This window comes from Quercus robur, chromosome 10 (genome assembly GCF_932294415.1).
Source record: "Quercus robur chromosome 10, dhQueRobu3.1, whole genome shotgun sequence".
Classification (NCBI taxonomy): domain Eukaryota; kingdom Viridiplantae; phylum Streptophyta; class Magnoliopsida; order Fagales; family Fagaceae; genus Quercus; species Quercus robur.
This window is the reverse complement of record NC_065543.1, coordinates 55,682,211-55,699,749: the sequence shown is the minus strand read 5'-3', so window position 1 is coordinate 55,699,749 and position 17,539 is coordinate 55,682,211. Positions and strand designations below refer to the sequence as shown.

At 36.1% G+C, this 17,539-nt stretch overlaps 1 protein-coding gene across 1 annotated transcript; it reads right to left on the bottom strand.

Moving 5' to 3' along the window:
• Window positions 1-11,616: 11,616 nt before the first annotated feature.
• Window positions 11,617-15,455, bottom strand: LOC126701718 (protein FRIGIDA). The gene is made up of 3 exons (XM_050400050.1): window positions 14,437-15,455; window positions 12,596-12,768; window positions 11,617-12,498 (listed from the first exon to the last, which is right to left on the bottom strand). The coding sequence occupies exons 1-3, from the start codon at window positions 15,377-15,379 to the stop codon at window positions 11,749-11,751; spliced, it is 1,866 nt and encodes a 621-aa protein (XP_050256007.1). The 5' UTR covers window positions 15,380-15,455; the 3' UTR covers window positions 11,617-11,748.
• Window positions 15,456-17,539: the final 2,084 nt, after the last annotated feature.

Genomic DNA, 17,539 nt, shown 5'->3' with positions numbered 1-17,539 from the left:
GTGGAAGAGTCTGCGAAGGGTCCAGCAGTCCTTAGTGGAGTGCTTCACATAATTATGGATTCTGCAAAATAAAGGATTCTTCCTTTCTTCTTCGGTTAGTGGCCTGGACACAGTGAATGGCCTGACAACCCCATCTCCAATCCATTTGTCTAGGACATGGCTTAACTCCTCAGCTGTGCATGGGATCACCGGTGGTTCCTCAAACACCTTCCCATCTGGTCTCTTCCTTTTCTCTCCTGCTGATGCTGTCATAACTTGGGACGCGGGCAGCCTTTTTGTTCTCATGGTTTGTGCCGTCCTTCTGGTTCTCTATAGCAGGTCAGCAAACTGTGTGATACATAAATTTTCAAGGTTGAGCCTGTAATCAAAAAGCATGTTGGCTATACAGGTTTCCACGAGCTCCTTTTCTTCATGGTCTCCATAGCAGTCTAGGGACACATCTTCGAATCTTTTAATGAATTGAACAGGATCTTCTCCAGGTCTCTGCCTCACCATTTGCAGGTTCTGGAAAGTGATTTTGTCTTCACCAGGGTAATATTTGGCGCAAAATTTTTCCATCATCTCATCCCAGGTCTTGATGGACCCGGGTCTCAGCGTGGTGTACCAAGTGTATGCCCTATCCACTAAGGATTTGGCAAATTCCCTTAGACATAATTCTTTGTCTCCTGCATAGGGGCCCATAGTGTGGACAAACCTGCTCACATGTTCCACGGCACTTCCATTCCTCCCATCGAAAGGATGGAACTTTGGGGGTTCGTATCCCTTAGGATATGGTTTGCCAAGAAGTTCTGGAGGGAACGGGGGATCCCGAGAGAATTGCTTGGGGATCCCTGAGAGTTTTTCCCTTTCTTGCTCCAGGAGGGCATTGACGTCTGCCAGTGTCAAGTACTGAGGGTTGGCTCTTCCTCCCACTGCTGACCCTTCTTCTGGCTGTGTCCCATCTTGGTGGCCAGTAAGGGGAATATTGTCTCTGATTTCCTGTGTCCTGCCTTCTTTGAGAAGACGAACTTCTTGCTCCAGATCCTTTAACATTGTTGTCATCCTGGCCATTAGGTCTAGTTCCTGTCTTGCGTGTCTTTGTTCTGACACAACCTCCTGTTCTACCAAGGGTATCCCACCTCCTTGCCTGGAGACTTCCTCGTTTTCTCCTACAGGCTCAGAGGCCGTAGGTGGCACATTAGTTCCTTTGCTGTTTCTTTGTCTTTGAGGCATTCTCTGTGAAGGGGTTGTTTCTTCCTTCTTCTTTGCCCAGTCCCCAGCGGAGTCGCCAAAATGTGAGAGTGCCTTTTTCGGGATACTCAGGCCCAAGGATCCCGGGCCTGAATGAAAAGGAAGGATTTGGTGGACCGGGCCTTGACTCACCGCAGCTAACGAGCTGTTTAAGAATCAAGTGAATGCAGAGAATACTTCTGACAATATACAAAAAAAATGACAAACAAGGATATCGAAGAGTGCCAAAAATTAACAACGTAAGTTCAGAAGGAAAGAAAAACAGGATTAGCAAGACGATAAAAAAAAAAGTGTTGTGGGGATCCTGGGAATTATGAAACAGTATTTCATTAATACATTATCTGTTTGATTACAGAAAGCTCACTAGGACGTGATACAAGGTCCAATCAAGCTCAAAAATTGCAGTCTTGAATGGCTATTTTAGCCTTCAAAACTTGCAAAGTTTGATTCTCGTTGAATCCGAGTATGTGCAATAGTGGCCTTTACAGGATATCGGGAAGCAGTATTTGTTTTTCCCTTAGTATTTTCTTTCTGCACAGATTTTTCTGATAGTTTTTCCTAGAGAATTTCTTCTTTCTTGCGTTTCTTTCTTTTTTTTTTCTCGCTGCCTTCTTCACAACCCATCCCCTCCTTTTATAATGGAGTTTTCTGGGCGTCCCGGGGAACCGTTGGTTCCCCTGTTTTGTTCTTTTGCAAACAGAGCATGTTCTGTCCCCATCGTCTCGGTAAGTCCCTTTTCCGTTTTCTCTCATTCTTTCCTTCTCTTGGTTCTGATTCCTTCGAAAGCTTCTGGTTGGCCATCCTCTTTGGGACGTGCTGAGGTATGCCCTTCTCGGCATCCCCATTTCTGGCGTCTTCCTCTTTTCCCTTTCTTTCCTATTTGGGCGGAATCCTGTTCTGCCATTTTTGAAAGTAATTTGTTACCATTCTTCTTCCCTGTCCTGGTTCCTCGAGGCCCTTTTTCTGTCTGTGCCATGAGAGGTCGCTCGCGTTTTTTGCTTTTATTTCTTGTTTTTTCTTCTTCTGTCTTCTTTCTATCGATCTGTCCCAGTCTTCCTTTTTATTTGTGCTTGAAGGGATCTGCGCTTATTGAGGATCCTTGCTTCTTTATACTTTTCCGTGGTCTCTTTTTTGGATGCTTCTTTCTTTTCTGGGCTTCAGGATCCTCTGGGCCTTCCTTTTATCCCCCCATGGGTCATCCGTATCTATTGCTTTGGGCTTAGCCTGAATTTTTCCTTTTGGGCTTGACTTGTTCTTCTGTTTTGGGCTTATTTTATTATGACCTTTTTTAGACCTCAACACAATCTTTCAAACAAGTCAAAGAAAGAATTTCTAAAATTCTCCTACACCTCCATCAAAGTCTCTATGGATTATCTCAAATTGCAACCCAAATCAATTCAAAATATGAATATAAGGAAAAATCTAATCATCTTCACCATAACTAAAATTCCACCAAGCAATCTTCTAAACAAGTCAAAGAAAGAATTTCTCCTTAATCCGAAAATGAAGAATTACAAATTGCACCAAGCTTTTCAAAAATTATCCACAATGAAGAGATTTTGTAGATCACCAAATTTAATCAAAATCCTCCCTACCTTCTAGAGACTTCTCTTGAGCCACGATTACTTAAGGTGCCAAATCAAAACGAAGCCCAACCAAAAGACCAAAGTGCAAATCATCTCAAGCTACTTCCAAAAATAGTGTCAAAACCAATTAGAGCCCAACCAAATGAACAAAAGGCATATAATCCCAAGCAAACTCCAAATAAAACCCTTTTTGAACTTATAGTTTATTCAGTATCCACCTCTTTATTCCCCCCCCCCCCTCCCCCTTCCTAACACACACACATACACACACACAAAAATCAATTTACCATGAATGCTTCTTGATGCAATAAGACAGAAACCATTTGTCCAAAACCATTCAAACAAACAATCCTATTAACAACGAGCTCCAAAAGACCAATGCATGAATTCCACAACCAAACCTACAATAAATTTCTAGCTACAATCTCATGACTAGTATCAACATAAGTAAGATCTTTTGAGCTCCTACCATGTCATTCCCATAGAAGAAAGTTTCCCAGCATATTAATTCAATACTGACTAGAAAAAAAAAATAAAATAAAAAAAAACACAAAACACAAAAAAAAAAAAAAAAAAAAAAAAACACAAAACAAAAAAAAACAAAAACAAAAAAAAAAAAACAAAAACAAAAACAAAAAAACAAAAACAAAAACAAAACAAAAACAAAAACAAAAACAAAACACAAAACACAAAACAAAACACAAAACAAAACAAAACAAAACAAAAACAAAAACAAAAACAAAACAAAAACAAAAACAAAAACAAAAAAAAACAAAAAAAAAAAAATGCTTGCTTCTATTCAAGGCAAGAGTGAAGGTACCTGTGGCAATAGCAAATGGGGTCTCTTAAGAAGAACTAATTCTCTAAAACTTGATAACCTTATACAAATGCGTAGTGCCAATGTGGAAGACCTTCAAAATAGTGAAAAGGGCAATTTCTAAAATCTTAACATTTTTTTTTTTTTTTTTTTTTTTTTTTTACACACGAGGAAGATCTAGGAGAATATATAGTACAATCTAGTATGAATCTTTTCACAAAATTGGGGTGACCTCATGTGATCATGTTAATATAATTAGCAAAAAGTAAGCATCCATTTTTTCCCCTTCTCACCCTCTAACTTCTCAACATCTCACATAGAAATAATCTCAAATAAAAAAAAAATCAATAAGAAATATAAATAAAATATAAGGAGCCCAATGAACACACCATGATAAGTTTGAAGACAATGTTCTGATTGACCTTAACCAGTTTGGTTTCCCACACTTTAAGAGCTTTTGACCAAAAACATAAAGTAGAAGAAAGCAAGAACTTGGCTTCCTTTAAGCTTGAAGTGCTTAGTTGGGCTTGGATAGGTCTAGAGTTAGAGGCTTGGACAGGTTGAAGATGGTGTTCTTGCAGTACTAGATGAACATTGAAGCGGCCATATATTGGCGCTAGGCATCACAGTAGAGTAGAGATTCAAGCTCAATGCCGACAACTGCAGAGGAAATGAACAATCATGCAAAATTGTGGTTTTTTAGTTTTAGCTTTACAAGTATTTAAAACTATACACAAGGATCGAATGCACACAAACAAGATAGCGTACTTGAGAATATGCAAAACACTTGTGAAGCTTAAATCAGATTTTCAAGACCAACAAGCTCTCTTAATGTGATCATGCCCAAAGGCTTTGTGAATGGGGATTTCCAAGTTGATAGCTTCTAATAAACTTGCTGCATGGTCGGACAAGAATGTGGATTGGTGTGTAAGCATGCCAATGCTATCTTTGCCACTAAAACCACCTTCTCCATAGCTTGCCTTGTAGGCAACGCAAGCCGTTGATCCAATACATCTTCTAAGAGCACATCATAGGAAGATGATGCAAATGAGGTTGATAGAAATGATGAGATCAAATCACCCGGATGCCTTCCCATAATTACTTCTAATGTGACTACTCCAAACATAAAATCCAAGCAAAAGGTTATGTGCAATTAAGTTGGTAATATCAAGACAATCTCCCCACATGCTTTTTTAATTTATTGATATCTAGAACTATTTTAATTCTTTTATAGGAATCTTCCCCATTACCAATTTCTAGTGCAGTGAAAAATCCAATACCAAATAAGGTTACTATACAAAATATTAAGGTGATCCAATTATTTTACAGTTTGAATATGTGGAAACACTTTCTGACTATAAATATTCTTTTTCTTTTTTTCTATTCTGGCTAGTGAGATTTCTGTATATGGTGAGGACCATCATGAGCAAGATACTTCCTATGTCAATGGCAGCAATAAACACATTCAAAAAACACATTCACATGCTACCAACCTTCAGCAAAAGATAAGGCCTTACAGCTGCCATTGACATAGGAAGTATCTTGCTCATGATGGTCCTCACCATAAACAGAAACCTCACTAGCCAGAAAATCCTAGAAAAAAAATATATATATATTTATAGTCAGAAAGTGTTTCCACATATTCAAACCGTAAAATAATTGGATTACCTTAATATTTTGTATAGTAACCTTATTTGGTATTGGAGTTTTCACTGAATTAGAAATTGGAAATGGGGGAAGCTTCTTGTAAAAGAATTAAATAGTTCTATATATCAATAAATTAAAAAAGCATGTGGGGAGATTGTCTTGATATTACCAACTTAATTGCACATAACCTTTTGTAATGGAGAAGTTGATTCTATATCCTTCACGACAATATTTTTATTTTCCTACACAGGATATCAATTGACTTCAGTCACATCTTTTGAATACTAAATTATACCAAAACAGCATATTAAATTAACAATAAAAGATAAAATTACCACTTCTGAAAGCACTGTTACATTGGTATCATTTGAAATGCACTTCCCCTGAAAATGAAAATGATTCCATAATTTGAATTAGGAATAAAGAAGAAGCAAACACACTAGTTAACAAGTTCAATCTTTCACAAAATAATAAATTCAGAAAAAAAAAGTTCCAAAAAACCTTACCTCTTCCTGCAACAAAGCCTATTAGGCTTCTTTACAAACATGAAAAACCATCTTTTATCTAGGTATCTGAGCCTCATAATTTTCCAAATCTCTTATAGTACAATTGAGAAAGTATTATTTTCGTCCCCTAACAAACACCTATTAGGTACATTTCCTAGAAAGTGAATTAAGATAAGTTGCAGGTTTCTAATCTTTGCACAAAATATGATCTGGCCAGAATCATGATTACTTGATATTTAGTACAAAGCAAAATATTGGATACCTTCTCAGATGTGGTTCGATGAATTGCTTCATCAAATAGTTTCCTTCAAATGAAAAAATAAACAAATGTTTCAATTCGGTATTTGTATACACTTGAAATTCAAGCTCGAAATGTCTACTTTCTAAAAAATTAGACCGCGTCAAGGAATTCCTTACCGTTCAAAAGTTATTGTCAAAACGGTGACCAAAGATCAGTTTTCAACACATTTTCAAAGCAATTAAGTCTCGTGAATAACTAGCCACTAACGTATTTTTTACAAAAAAAAAATTGATTTTGTGTGGATTGGTCTCGAGGCACAGGAATAATATTTTCAAACCAAATTCGTCAACAGAACGTTAGACTTCCATTTTTTTGCCCTTCTATCGACATGTAGTTGGAATTAGAATTTTGGGTCACTCGATGGGCCATATTCAAACAACAATAAATCTCTTGATTTGAGTCGAAAAAATCAAAATTTATATTCACATTCAAGCTCGAAATGTCTACTTTCTAAAACATTTAGACCACGTCTAAGAATTCCTTACCATTCAAAAGTTATTGTCAAAACGGTGACCAAAGGTCACTTTTTAACACATTTTCAAAGTGATTAAGTCTCGTTAATAACGTGCTAGGGGTGGGCTTCTTACTATAGATAACCTTGTTAAGAAGAAGTTACCTCTTGTGAATTGGTGCTGCCTTTGTTGATGTGAAGAGGAAACTATGGATCACTTATTGATCCATTGTAAGTATGCTTATACTTTGTGGAGTGAAGTCCTTAGTTTGTTTGGGGTTCAGTGGGTGATGTCGAAGAATGTTGTTTATCTTCTTACTGCATGGTGGAATTGGTTAGGGAGTCACACTTCAAAAGTGTGGAATATGGTTCCAACGTGTATTATGTGGTTAATTTGGAAGAAGCGCAATGCCCGTACTTTTGAGGAAACTGAGAGACTTGTAGACTATGTGAAGTCTTTACTACTCAAGACTTTGTTTGAGTGGTCCCGGATTTGGGGGTTTATGCATTGTCATTCTTTGTTTGACTTCCTTAATTCTGTTAGTCTTTCTTTTTTATTGGTTTGTATTCTTTTCAGTGCAGTGAGTTTACTATCGTAAATTCATTGTGCTTTTATTATCAATAAAGCTATTATTACCTATAAAAAAAGGTATTTTTTTACCCAAAATTTGATTTTGTGTTGGTTGATCTCGCGATATAGGAAAAATATTTTAAAACCAAATTCATCGATGGAACATTAGACTTCCATTTTTTTCGTCCTTCTATCGGCACATAGTCGGAATCCAAATTTCGAGGCACTCAATGGGCCATATTCAAATGACAATAAATCTCTTGATTTGAGTCAAAAAATTCAAAATTTGTGTTCAAATTCAAGCTCAAAATGTCTACTTTCTAAAACATTCAGACCGTGTTTAAGAATTCCTTACCGTTCAAAAGTTATTGTCAAAACGGTGACCAAAGGTCACTTTTTAACACATTTTCAAAGCAATTAAGTCTTGTGAATAACTAGCCACCAATGTATTTTTTACTCAAAATTTGATTTTGTGTTGGTTGATCTCGCGATATAGGAAAAATATTTTAAAACCAAATTCGTCAATGGAACGTTAGAGTTGCATTTTTTTGCCACTCTATCGGCACATAGTTGGAATCCAAATTTCAGGTCACTCAATGGGCCATATTCAAGCGACAATTAATCTCTTGATTTGAGTCAAAAAAAAATTAATATTTGTGTTCAAATTCAAGCTCGGAATGTCTACTTTCTAAAACATTTGGACTACGTCTAAGAATTCCTTACCATTCAAAAGTTATTGTCAAAACGGTGACCAAATGTCACTTTTAACATATTTTCAAAACTATTAAGTCTCGTGAATAACTTGACATCAACGTATTTTTTACCCAAAATTTGATTTTGTGCTGGTTGATCTGGTGATATAGGAAAAATGTCTTAAAACCAAATTCGTTAACGGAACGTTAGACCTCCATTTTTTCACCCTTCTATCGGCACATAGTTGGAATCCAAATTTTGGGTCACTCGCCATATTCAAACGACAATAAATCTCTTGATTTGAGTAGAAAAAAATCAAAATTTGTGTTCAAGTTCATGCTCGGAATGTCTACGTTCTAAAACATTAGACCACATCTAAGAATTCCTTACCATTCAAAAGTTATTGTCAAAACGGAGACCAAAGGTCACTTTTTAACACATTTTCAAAGCGATTAAGTCTTGTGAATAACTAGCCAACAACACATTTTTTACCCAAAATTTGATTTTTTGTTGGTTGATCTCGCGATATAGGAAAAATATTTTAAAACCAAATTCGTCAACGAAACATTAGACTTCCATTTTTTTGCCATTCTATCGGCACATAGTTGGAATCCAAATTTCAGGTCACTCAATGGGACATATTTAAACGACAATAAATCTCTTGATTTGAGTCGAAAAAATTTCAGAATTTGTGTTTAAATTCAAGCTTGGAATGTCTACTTTCTAAAATATTAAGACCGCGTCTAAGAATTCCTTATTGTTAAAAATTTTGTATACATACGCATGCCCTAGGTTTTCTAAGGCCTTTCTTTTCCAAAAATAAAAAATAAAGTTTATTTGGACCAAAAATATGTTATATTTTCCATAAACACTTTCCTCAATTCAATTTTCATCTGATCGGGCCCTAAAGCAACCTTGGGCTTCTTACATCGTTGGGGAACGGAGGCTCGAGTCGTAAGTGGTACAAAATACAGTATCTACAAGTACTTTTATATTACATTTAATAGATAAAATTACATCTTTTACTGTTACTTATACATGTCGTAATACATTTTACACCATACTCTATTAGCTGTGTTATATGAGTGATGCCACAAATGCTGCCATCAACAATTTATCATGTGAAGAAGATGCTGGTTCTGTTAAATTACAAACACTAGATGATGAAGTGATGTACAACTCATCTAAATTTGCAACTATGAAGAAAAAAAAAAAAAAAAAAAAAAAAAACTATTCGTTAACTATTGCAGGCCCCCAAAAGAGGAAAAGGAAACAAAGGATCCTTTAAACTATTTAAATTTGTATTACAAAACAGTTTAACATTTCTTGCAATAATGTAATCCTTATTAGAAAGTGTTTTGATGCTATTTCCTTTTCTTTTATGTACAGAGAGGGCAATGTTCCAGCCCATCTTTTAGCTCAATGGGCGGCTTTTGTTAATTGGGTAGGGCCAGTTCCCATCTTTAAGGTCCCTCTTCTAGTTTCTGAGGCTGTGGAGAGAGATGGTTCCAGGCCATCCCTTCTTTTGTACTCTGATATTTATAAATAAAATTTTTATTCAGTAAAAAAAAAAAATAAATAAATAAATAATTAAAAAAAAAAAAGAAATAAGAAGCAAATCTTACAAAATAATGTACGATGGCATAGTTGGTGTTATGTTTATAATTAAATTTTGAATGGTGTTCGACATAAAGGCATGTATACTTTATTACTTTATTACCTTCAGCCACTTCCTCTCCCTCCCTCTTTCATGTTGTTTTTGTCTTTTTCTTCCTCAACTTTTTTGAAACCACTTTTTTTTTTTAGTCCCTTCAATTCTTCACTTTCCATCAACTGTGTACTCTCCTAGACAACCACAAAGGTAGTTGTTTTTATGTCTTATATTGCTTAATATTTGTATTTATATTTTTATTGATTATGTTGTTTGTCTTTTTGATTTGGGTCCATATATTCTTGTAAATATTGAGACCATGCATACCATTTTGAAGTTTATTTGTTATGTTGGTATGTTATTATTTTGAATCCTTAATGTGGCTTTGGGAATGTTAAGACTGGTGGGTTTGTTAATTCAATTTTCCTCAATTGTAAGGCAACAAACTACTGTTTTTTCTTTTTCTTTTTCCTTTTTTTATGGAGACAAGGTCTATTAGAGATGATATATCTCTTTTTTATTGACCCTATGTTTGTGTTGGAATTGAGAATATTCAATAAAATCTACCTTTAATTTTTTGTGTACATTAGTTACATTTTAAGATTATGCAATAATAAATTGTAGATTGTCATAATTTTTTAAAAAAAATGAAATTGTTAATACCAACCCACACATCCCGCCTAATCCACCGAATTTCGACTTTGGTGGGTCAGTGGCAAATTGGAATATTCCCAACCCGCTAATGGCGGATTGGATAGAAATATTAGCTTTTACCTGTCCAATCCAACCCGCACACAACCCTAGTTGGGTTAGTAAGTAAAGGGTTTCAATGTTGATTAGCTTCTTATTTATGTTTTTTACTTAATAATATTTGTGAAATTTTTGATGTTTTGACTTAAAATTTCAATTTAGGACCATTGAGTATTTAGGTTCAAAAACGTAATTCAACAACTGCAACTCCTATTTCTCCTCATCTCAAACTAGACATGGCATTGGCCTTTTTTTGAAGCCAACAATTATGCAGGTTTGGGCATTATTTTTATAGATAGTCATGGTTCTCCTATTACAGTCCATACTCAATTAATTCTTTGCCAAGTAAACCCATTGTGGATGGCTGCCACGTTCTATTGAGAGCATTACACTCTTGTCACAAACTGTGGATCATGGAATTGATTGCGGAGTTTGCCAACTCATAGTTTATGGCATCAATTGAGTTGCAAGAACCATGCTTGAAGGAGTTTTGGAATGGGTTAGAATAGATCCATCTTTTGTGTGAAATAGACAAGACAGTGATAAGTAAGCGTACGAGTTGGCTAATAATGTTAAGGAGTTAAGGAACAATCAGCTTGGATTAAGAGAGCCATCTTTTCTCCTCTCTATTATACTCTTGGAATCTTATCAATAAAGTTCTATCTCTTTTGATTTTTTTTTTTTTTTTAAATTAAAAAAGAGAGACTTTTTAGGATGTTTCATATATATTTCATTTTTGGAATTTAGCAACTAGTTTAACCAGAAGACGAAGTTCTACCAATGTCTTGCTGTCATTCAATCTTTCCATTTCCGTAAGAACACATCATTCCCACCTTCTTTAATGAATGTAGTATTCCACAAATTTATTTTTTTAAGTAGTGTTCCACAATCAGAACCTCATTATGAGGTATTTGTTCATTAATCAATTATTAATGCAACTTAACCATATATAACCACAGGCAGAGTTTGCCTACAACCTAGTTTGGAGGAAGTTCCTCCAAACTGCTGTGGCACATTAGGAAATTGACAAGTGTCCTAATCATGTGTGATGCATATGACCAACTCAACCAAACTTAATCACAATTAAACTATTTTCTCTCCAAGCCAAACCGGTTTAAGCCGATGAGTGAAGATAAAATAGTTTAACAATGGTTAAGCTGTAAGTTGGCCAGGACACTTGTCAACTTCGCAGTTCAGAGAAACTTCCTCCAAACTAGGTTGTCGGCAAACTTTGTCCTATAACCACCCCCTCACTCCCTCCCCAAACGAATTATTTAAATCTAATAAATTAATGTTTGCAGTAAAAATCTTGAAATAGAAAATGCTTAAAAATCGATAGCTAGCACATTGTAAACTTCTGCAGCTTGTTCCTCCAACAGCGTGCAAAAATTTGCGACTGACTGGCCGACTGAATTGTAAAAACCTCTAAAACCATTGTGATTTAGATTTTAAAAAATGCAAAGCAACTTCCCCTGATATAATGGTATCCAACCCTTCCACCAACTCCTCTAGAAAAGATAATTATACATATGCACTGTGTATTATTTAATACAGGTAATACGAATTATGCGCAGGCAAAACAGCAGATAAAGGGCCAACCTTATGAGAGCCGCTGCCCTGACCTGCCTCACCTTCCAATACAGTATCAGCAAACCGATAAAGATCCGAGGTTGTACTCCTATCAGTCACGTCCACAGATCTTGGGGAATTTGGCAGACCAGGAAAACCTTCTAAAGATGCAGGTTGCCCAACAAAGCCCTGCCCAATTGATCTCTCTCGAAATGTTGCATCTCCAATTCCATGACCATGCCATCCATATGCTGGACCAATTACCGTTGCACCAAGAACATTTTTAGGCAAGAACCCTGCACCAGATCCATGTGGTATAAATGAAGCAGTAGGATAATTACTGACATGACCAGATTGTTCACCATCTAGTAAGTTTACTGGCATCAACCCATCATATGAGCTCTTGCTTTCCACTTGTGTAATAACTCTTTGTTCTTGCATGCCACCAACTGGAGGAGACATCAGGGGTGGTGCTCTGGCAGTAAAAAACAACCGCTTCATTCCTTGACTCTTCATTTGATTTGAGGACTGAATTTCATCTGCTTTTCTTTTCCACATTACCTTATCTTCAATTTTATTGTCAAGATCAGAAATTTCTTTTTCCAAGTTGATTATATTTTCTTTAATTCTCCATCCAGGAAGAAGCTTTGTGGGATCAATCTTGTGATCTTCCAAACACCTTATCACAGATTTCAGAGCAGCTAATTGTTTTTCATTCGCTTCTTTCTGTACAAGACATCACACCACTTGTTTAACACATGGATGCATGATAAATAGTGATAACAATAACAAGGATGATTAGAAGCTGAACAATATAGCGTACCAGTACCATAGAACCATGTGCTACTGCTCTTGTCCTCTTCCATGCTTCTTTAGACTTGCGTAAAAATGATGTCAAAATTGTCTGAGGATGAAATTTTTCCTCAACCCCAAAAGTATAAGCAATATCAACAGCTTCAACACTCCTGCCATTTTTCATCATTTCCTCTATAATATCTGTGACAGGTAGAAGATTACATCACAAAGACTTGACCATTACAGAAAATGAGCAAGCAATATTATCTACATATGCCAAGAGGAATATATATATATAATGTTGGACACCATAAAGCAATGCAAGAGCCCCATTTTTGTAGCTATGTTCAGAATAGTTATCATGAGCCTTTACACCTCGAAATAGAAGATACCAATGAACAATTTAATCAGGAATCATGTCCACCAAATTAGTTGCCAAAGTTAAGTACCATTTATATTCAGTGCTCATAATTTCAGAGCTAAGATTAGGTTCAAGTCATTCATAACAATGGATAAGAAAAATGTGATGCAGGGATTCTAAGGGGGCTGCTGTTTAGGCTTAGAATTGATTAAGGGAAATGAGCATTGCTTAGAACAAGGAACAAGGTGTGACAAAACCTTCTTAAGAGAAATCCATCTCTTGAAAATAGCACTAGGCTAATCTACGTAATTGCATTCAAATTTTTTTATATATATAAATAGTAATTGCATTCAAAATTAATCACAAACTAACTACAATCTAGTATTTATACTAGTTGTTTGGCATTAGCATCCTTCTAGATGCTTGACAAGTGTCTAAATCCTATTGGCTAACGCTTAAGCAATCATCTAACTAACTAGTTACAAGAGGATTTGGATGCAACAACATGAAATGCCCAGCATCAAAATGAAAGCTAGAATGACAAACAGATTCCAAATTCTCATTATAAAGAAATACAAGACATCCCAAGTAACAAAGCTTAAGAATTAATAATTCAATACCAAAATTTTCAAATCCCCCCCCCCCCCCCCCCCCCACAACTATTGAATTATCAAAATATAATTCAGATGTGGATGTTGATGAAAACCAGAAAAAATTACACACAAAAACCAGCAGCTACGTATGGCCTACTACTCATAATAAAAATTAAAAAAAAAAAAAAAAAACCTTCAGGTCCCTAAACCATCATTATCAGATGATTATGACCAATGTTGCTAACCTAACAGAACTCTCCTATTGACATGGGACCGGGAATACAAGGAAACACTAGCAGAGGTTGTACACTCGTACAATAAGACTACTACAACGGAGATGATACATTTTATTTTTTTATAATTAACAATGGAGATGATACCTCCCCTAACAATGAGATAGGAGAGTAGAAGATGTACTGTTATCTTCCATGAGCCAGGCACCAAACAAATTTTTTCCGCTTGACTTGAGCCATTATATATATATATATATATATAGTGCATTTTTCTACCACCCTTGAAACAAACTGCCATAAGGTGGTTCATGTAGTCTCTACTAGCTAGAAATAATCCAATATTGCGCATAACTTAACTTGCAGAAAAAGAAAGAACCAATCCTTTGTGGCCAATAGTATCAAATTAATTCAGCTCAGTTTCAAAAAATTTGACAAAGTTTGGATTTTTCAGAAAGTATACAACAAAAGGTTGGGATTTTTTACACGGTAAACAAGGTTTCAACAAAGAAATGTGCGCTATAAAGAGCCTTGAAAATTGTAACTCAACTCTCCCCCAACTAAAAAATAATAAAAAACACTAGTATTTTTAAAATTGAAGCATGAGAAGGCAGAGAATAGAACCTGGAATTCTGGCAAGAAGAAGGGGAAAAATATTGAAGCATGAGAAGGCAGAGAATAGAACCTGGAATTCTGGCAAGAAGAAGGGGAGAGCGGCGAAGAGCAGTGGAGATATTTTGGGTAGTCAAGAGGATTAGATCCCGGAGATCTTGATTAGAAAAGCGAGAAGGGATACCAAAAGAAGCAATAAAGAGAAGCAAACCCGTGGCATCAATGGGAGTGGCCCGGGAGAGACCGCCCTCAGTGACAAGCCTTTTTCTCCAGGCGAGAGCGGCGGAGTGGGCTTCATCCTTTTCCTTTTCATTGAGTGATTCACAATCAGAGAGGAGGAAAAATTCTAAAATGAGAAGGGAAGCTTGTCTAGCTGGAATCATGGGAGAGTTCTTAGTGTAGGCTTTGCTTCCCTGAAGGTAAAAGCGTCCAATGCAGTCCAATACAAGTTTCGCTGGTTTAGGGGCAAACTTGAGAGCTGCAGGGACTTCTTCGCGGAGTTTGGCTTCGTCCGACATATTTGAAACTATATATTTACGAAGGCTGCGGCTGCACATCATCTCACATAGGTATTCAACTTCAGATTTGGTACCCCGAGAAGAAGGAACCTCTTCCTCTCCCTCTCCCTCTCCCCCTTGTGCTGCTTCTTTTTCTTCTTCTTCCGTAATTGTTTCGACCACCACCGGATTGGTGTTTTCGATGAGAAGCAATTGTTTCGACCTAGACTCAATGGTGTTTTCGATGAATTCCAGATGCTTTTGCAATTCATCCAACCTCCGCGTGAATGAATGAATAGCAATGGACAGGCCGTCCAGTTCAACCACCGATTTCATAAATTCAGACTTTTGCTTTTGCGATTCATCCAACGATTCTCCTGCTTCTTCCTTCACTAACACTGCCTTTTCTTCTTCTTCTTCTTCTTCTGGTTTAATTTCTGATGCTGCTAAAGATTCTTCTGAATCGTCTTCCTCCTTCACGCCCGCCGCAACATCATCTTCATCAGCTTTCATGGCCATCCCCAAATTGCCAAACCCAGTAAACGGCTAAACGGCTTTCCTTTACTATGTTTCAGTTTCACCCTTATATTAATAATATTTTAATAATATATACTCGAAAATTGAAATAAAGAAAAAATAGATAAATAACAATTTTTATATATCACATTATTATTATTTTTTTTTTTTGTAATTTAGTCCCCAAATTTTATATTTGTTGTTAACATTGATCCTTGACCCTTTTTGTCACCTTGAGCTTTGATTGACTTGGCCTTCAAACCTAGATTCGTGAGGGTGAGTCAAGTCCAAAATTCTCTCGTTGTTAGGTCTTCCAACAAGGTTACCATTTTGTCCCTTAAAGAAAGTACAATTTTTATTAGTAAACAACTAGGCTCATCATGGTTTTGTGCATACAATGAGGTTTTTTTTTTTTGGTTTAGTGACATAATTTTTCATTAATTAAAAAAATTTAATAAATAACAAAATACAATTTATAAACATACATATTCTTAAACACTAGTAGGAGAATAGATTGATAGGAAAAGTCATGGACGGTAAAGTTTTAGACCCCTCCACCAACAGAAAAATGGTATCATCAACTACAAAAATATTGATATTCTTCTAGTGGAATTTGGGCTTGAATTGATCTTATTTTTTTAGTGCAATGAAGAAAGAGAAATGAGAAAAAACCGATGTGAGGCAACTGCAAACTAATCATGGATTCATGGTTTTTTTTTTTTCCTAATTGAATCATGGATTCATGATTATGTGGGTTGGTAGTTTTTTTATTTTTGAATGTTTGAACAAATGTTACTAATTCAAATAGTCATCGCTTAGAATTTGTGATTGGGATAATTTTTTAGAAAAAGAAAAATAAGGATATGTGATAGTGCCTAAATTTAAGTAATATAGATGAGAAGTTATAGTAATGGTTTTATAGTAGGGTTTTTTTTTTTTTTTTTTTTTTCTTCAAACTCAAAATAAAGAAAATGAGATTTGAGAAGGAAAAAAACAAAAACACAAGAGTAGGGATTCAGGGAATCGAATATTCAAAAACAAACAAACAAACAAAAAAACCAAAAGGGTGAGGTGGATTGAGGAAACTAGAAATTCAAAACTAGAGAGAGAGAGAGAGAGAGAGAGTTGTTTTAAAGATATGGATTGGTGGGAGAGTGGTCCTATTTTATAGGCAAAGTTTTAGGTGGTATTAGAAATGTATTTTTACCAAGTTATCCTCAAGATTTGTCATGCTTAAACTTAGAGTGTAGAGGTATTTTCAAAACACATAAAAGTCCAGTTCAAAAAAAAAGATTTTATGGGAGAATTTTTTGACATTATTGACCATATCCCTAAAACATTTGTAAGTGAAAGTTCAAAAACGTGTATAAACACCCTTGAACGTTTAGACCCCCAAAAACAACTTAACCAACTCAAGCAATATGTCAAACAACAAGTGTGCGGAAACTTAACACATGCTATAATATGAAATTGGTTAAACAACTATCTAAGCCATAACAAAATGAAACCACAGCAGATAAAATAAAGGCAAAGATAGAGAGGAAGGAAGATGCAAACACAAAAATAACACCCGATGTGTTATCGAAGAGGAAACCGAAGACCTCGGCGAAAAACCTCTCCGCCGCCCTCCAAGCGGTCAATAATCCACTAGAAAATGTAGTTGGGATACATGAACAGCAATAGACCCTCCAAGCCTAATCTACCCGATGTACCTAAGCCCTCCAAGCTTCTTGCTCCAACGAGGTTGCGCCGAACCTTTTTCTTTTCTAGCTTACCGGATTCCACTACTAGACCGTAGCATCAACCAATGTAGATTGGTTCCTTCCTAACTGCTTCCCAAAGCACCAAATAAACCTTCTCACAGATATGGGTATGGTGAGAAAAGGATTTGGCCAAGAACCTCTCAAGGATGTATCAATGGAGAGGAAGAGAGTAGAGGAATTTGAAGAGTCTCTTAGGTGAAGATTGTGGATGAATCAATCTTGTTTTTCTTTAGGGTTTCTCTCTCAAAATTCTCTCTGGAGGCTCTCTTTCAATCGTGGGTTAAAGGGGTATTTATACTGGAGTGGAGAGGAATGTGAAACGTCAGGTTTTTCCAAAACAGGGGTGGCTCGCGGCTTGACCTCGCGGCTTGACCAAGTCGCGAGATCCAGTCGCGAGTTA

Coding starts and splice junctions, on each gene's coding strand:
- LOC126701718 (XM_050400050.1), bottom strand. CDS start 15,379: ATGGCCATGAAAGCTGATGAAGATGATGTTGCGGCGGGCGTGAAGGAG. Junction 12,769..14,436: donor TCTTCTTGCCAGAATTCCAG/GTTCTATTCTCT, acceptor TACCTGTCACAG/ATATTATAGAGGAAATGATG. Junction 12,499..12,595: donor CACATGGTTCTATGGTACTG/GTACGCTATATT, acceptor TGTCTTGTACAG/AAAGAAGCGAATGAAAAACA.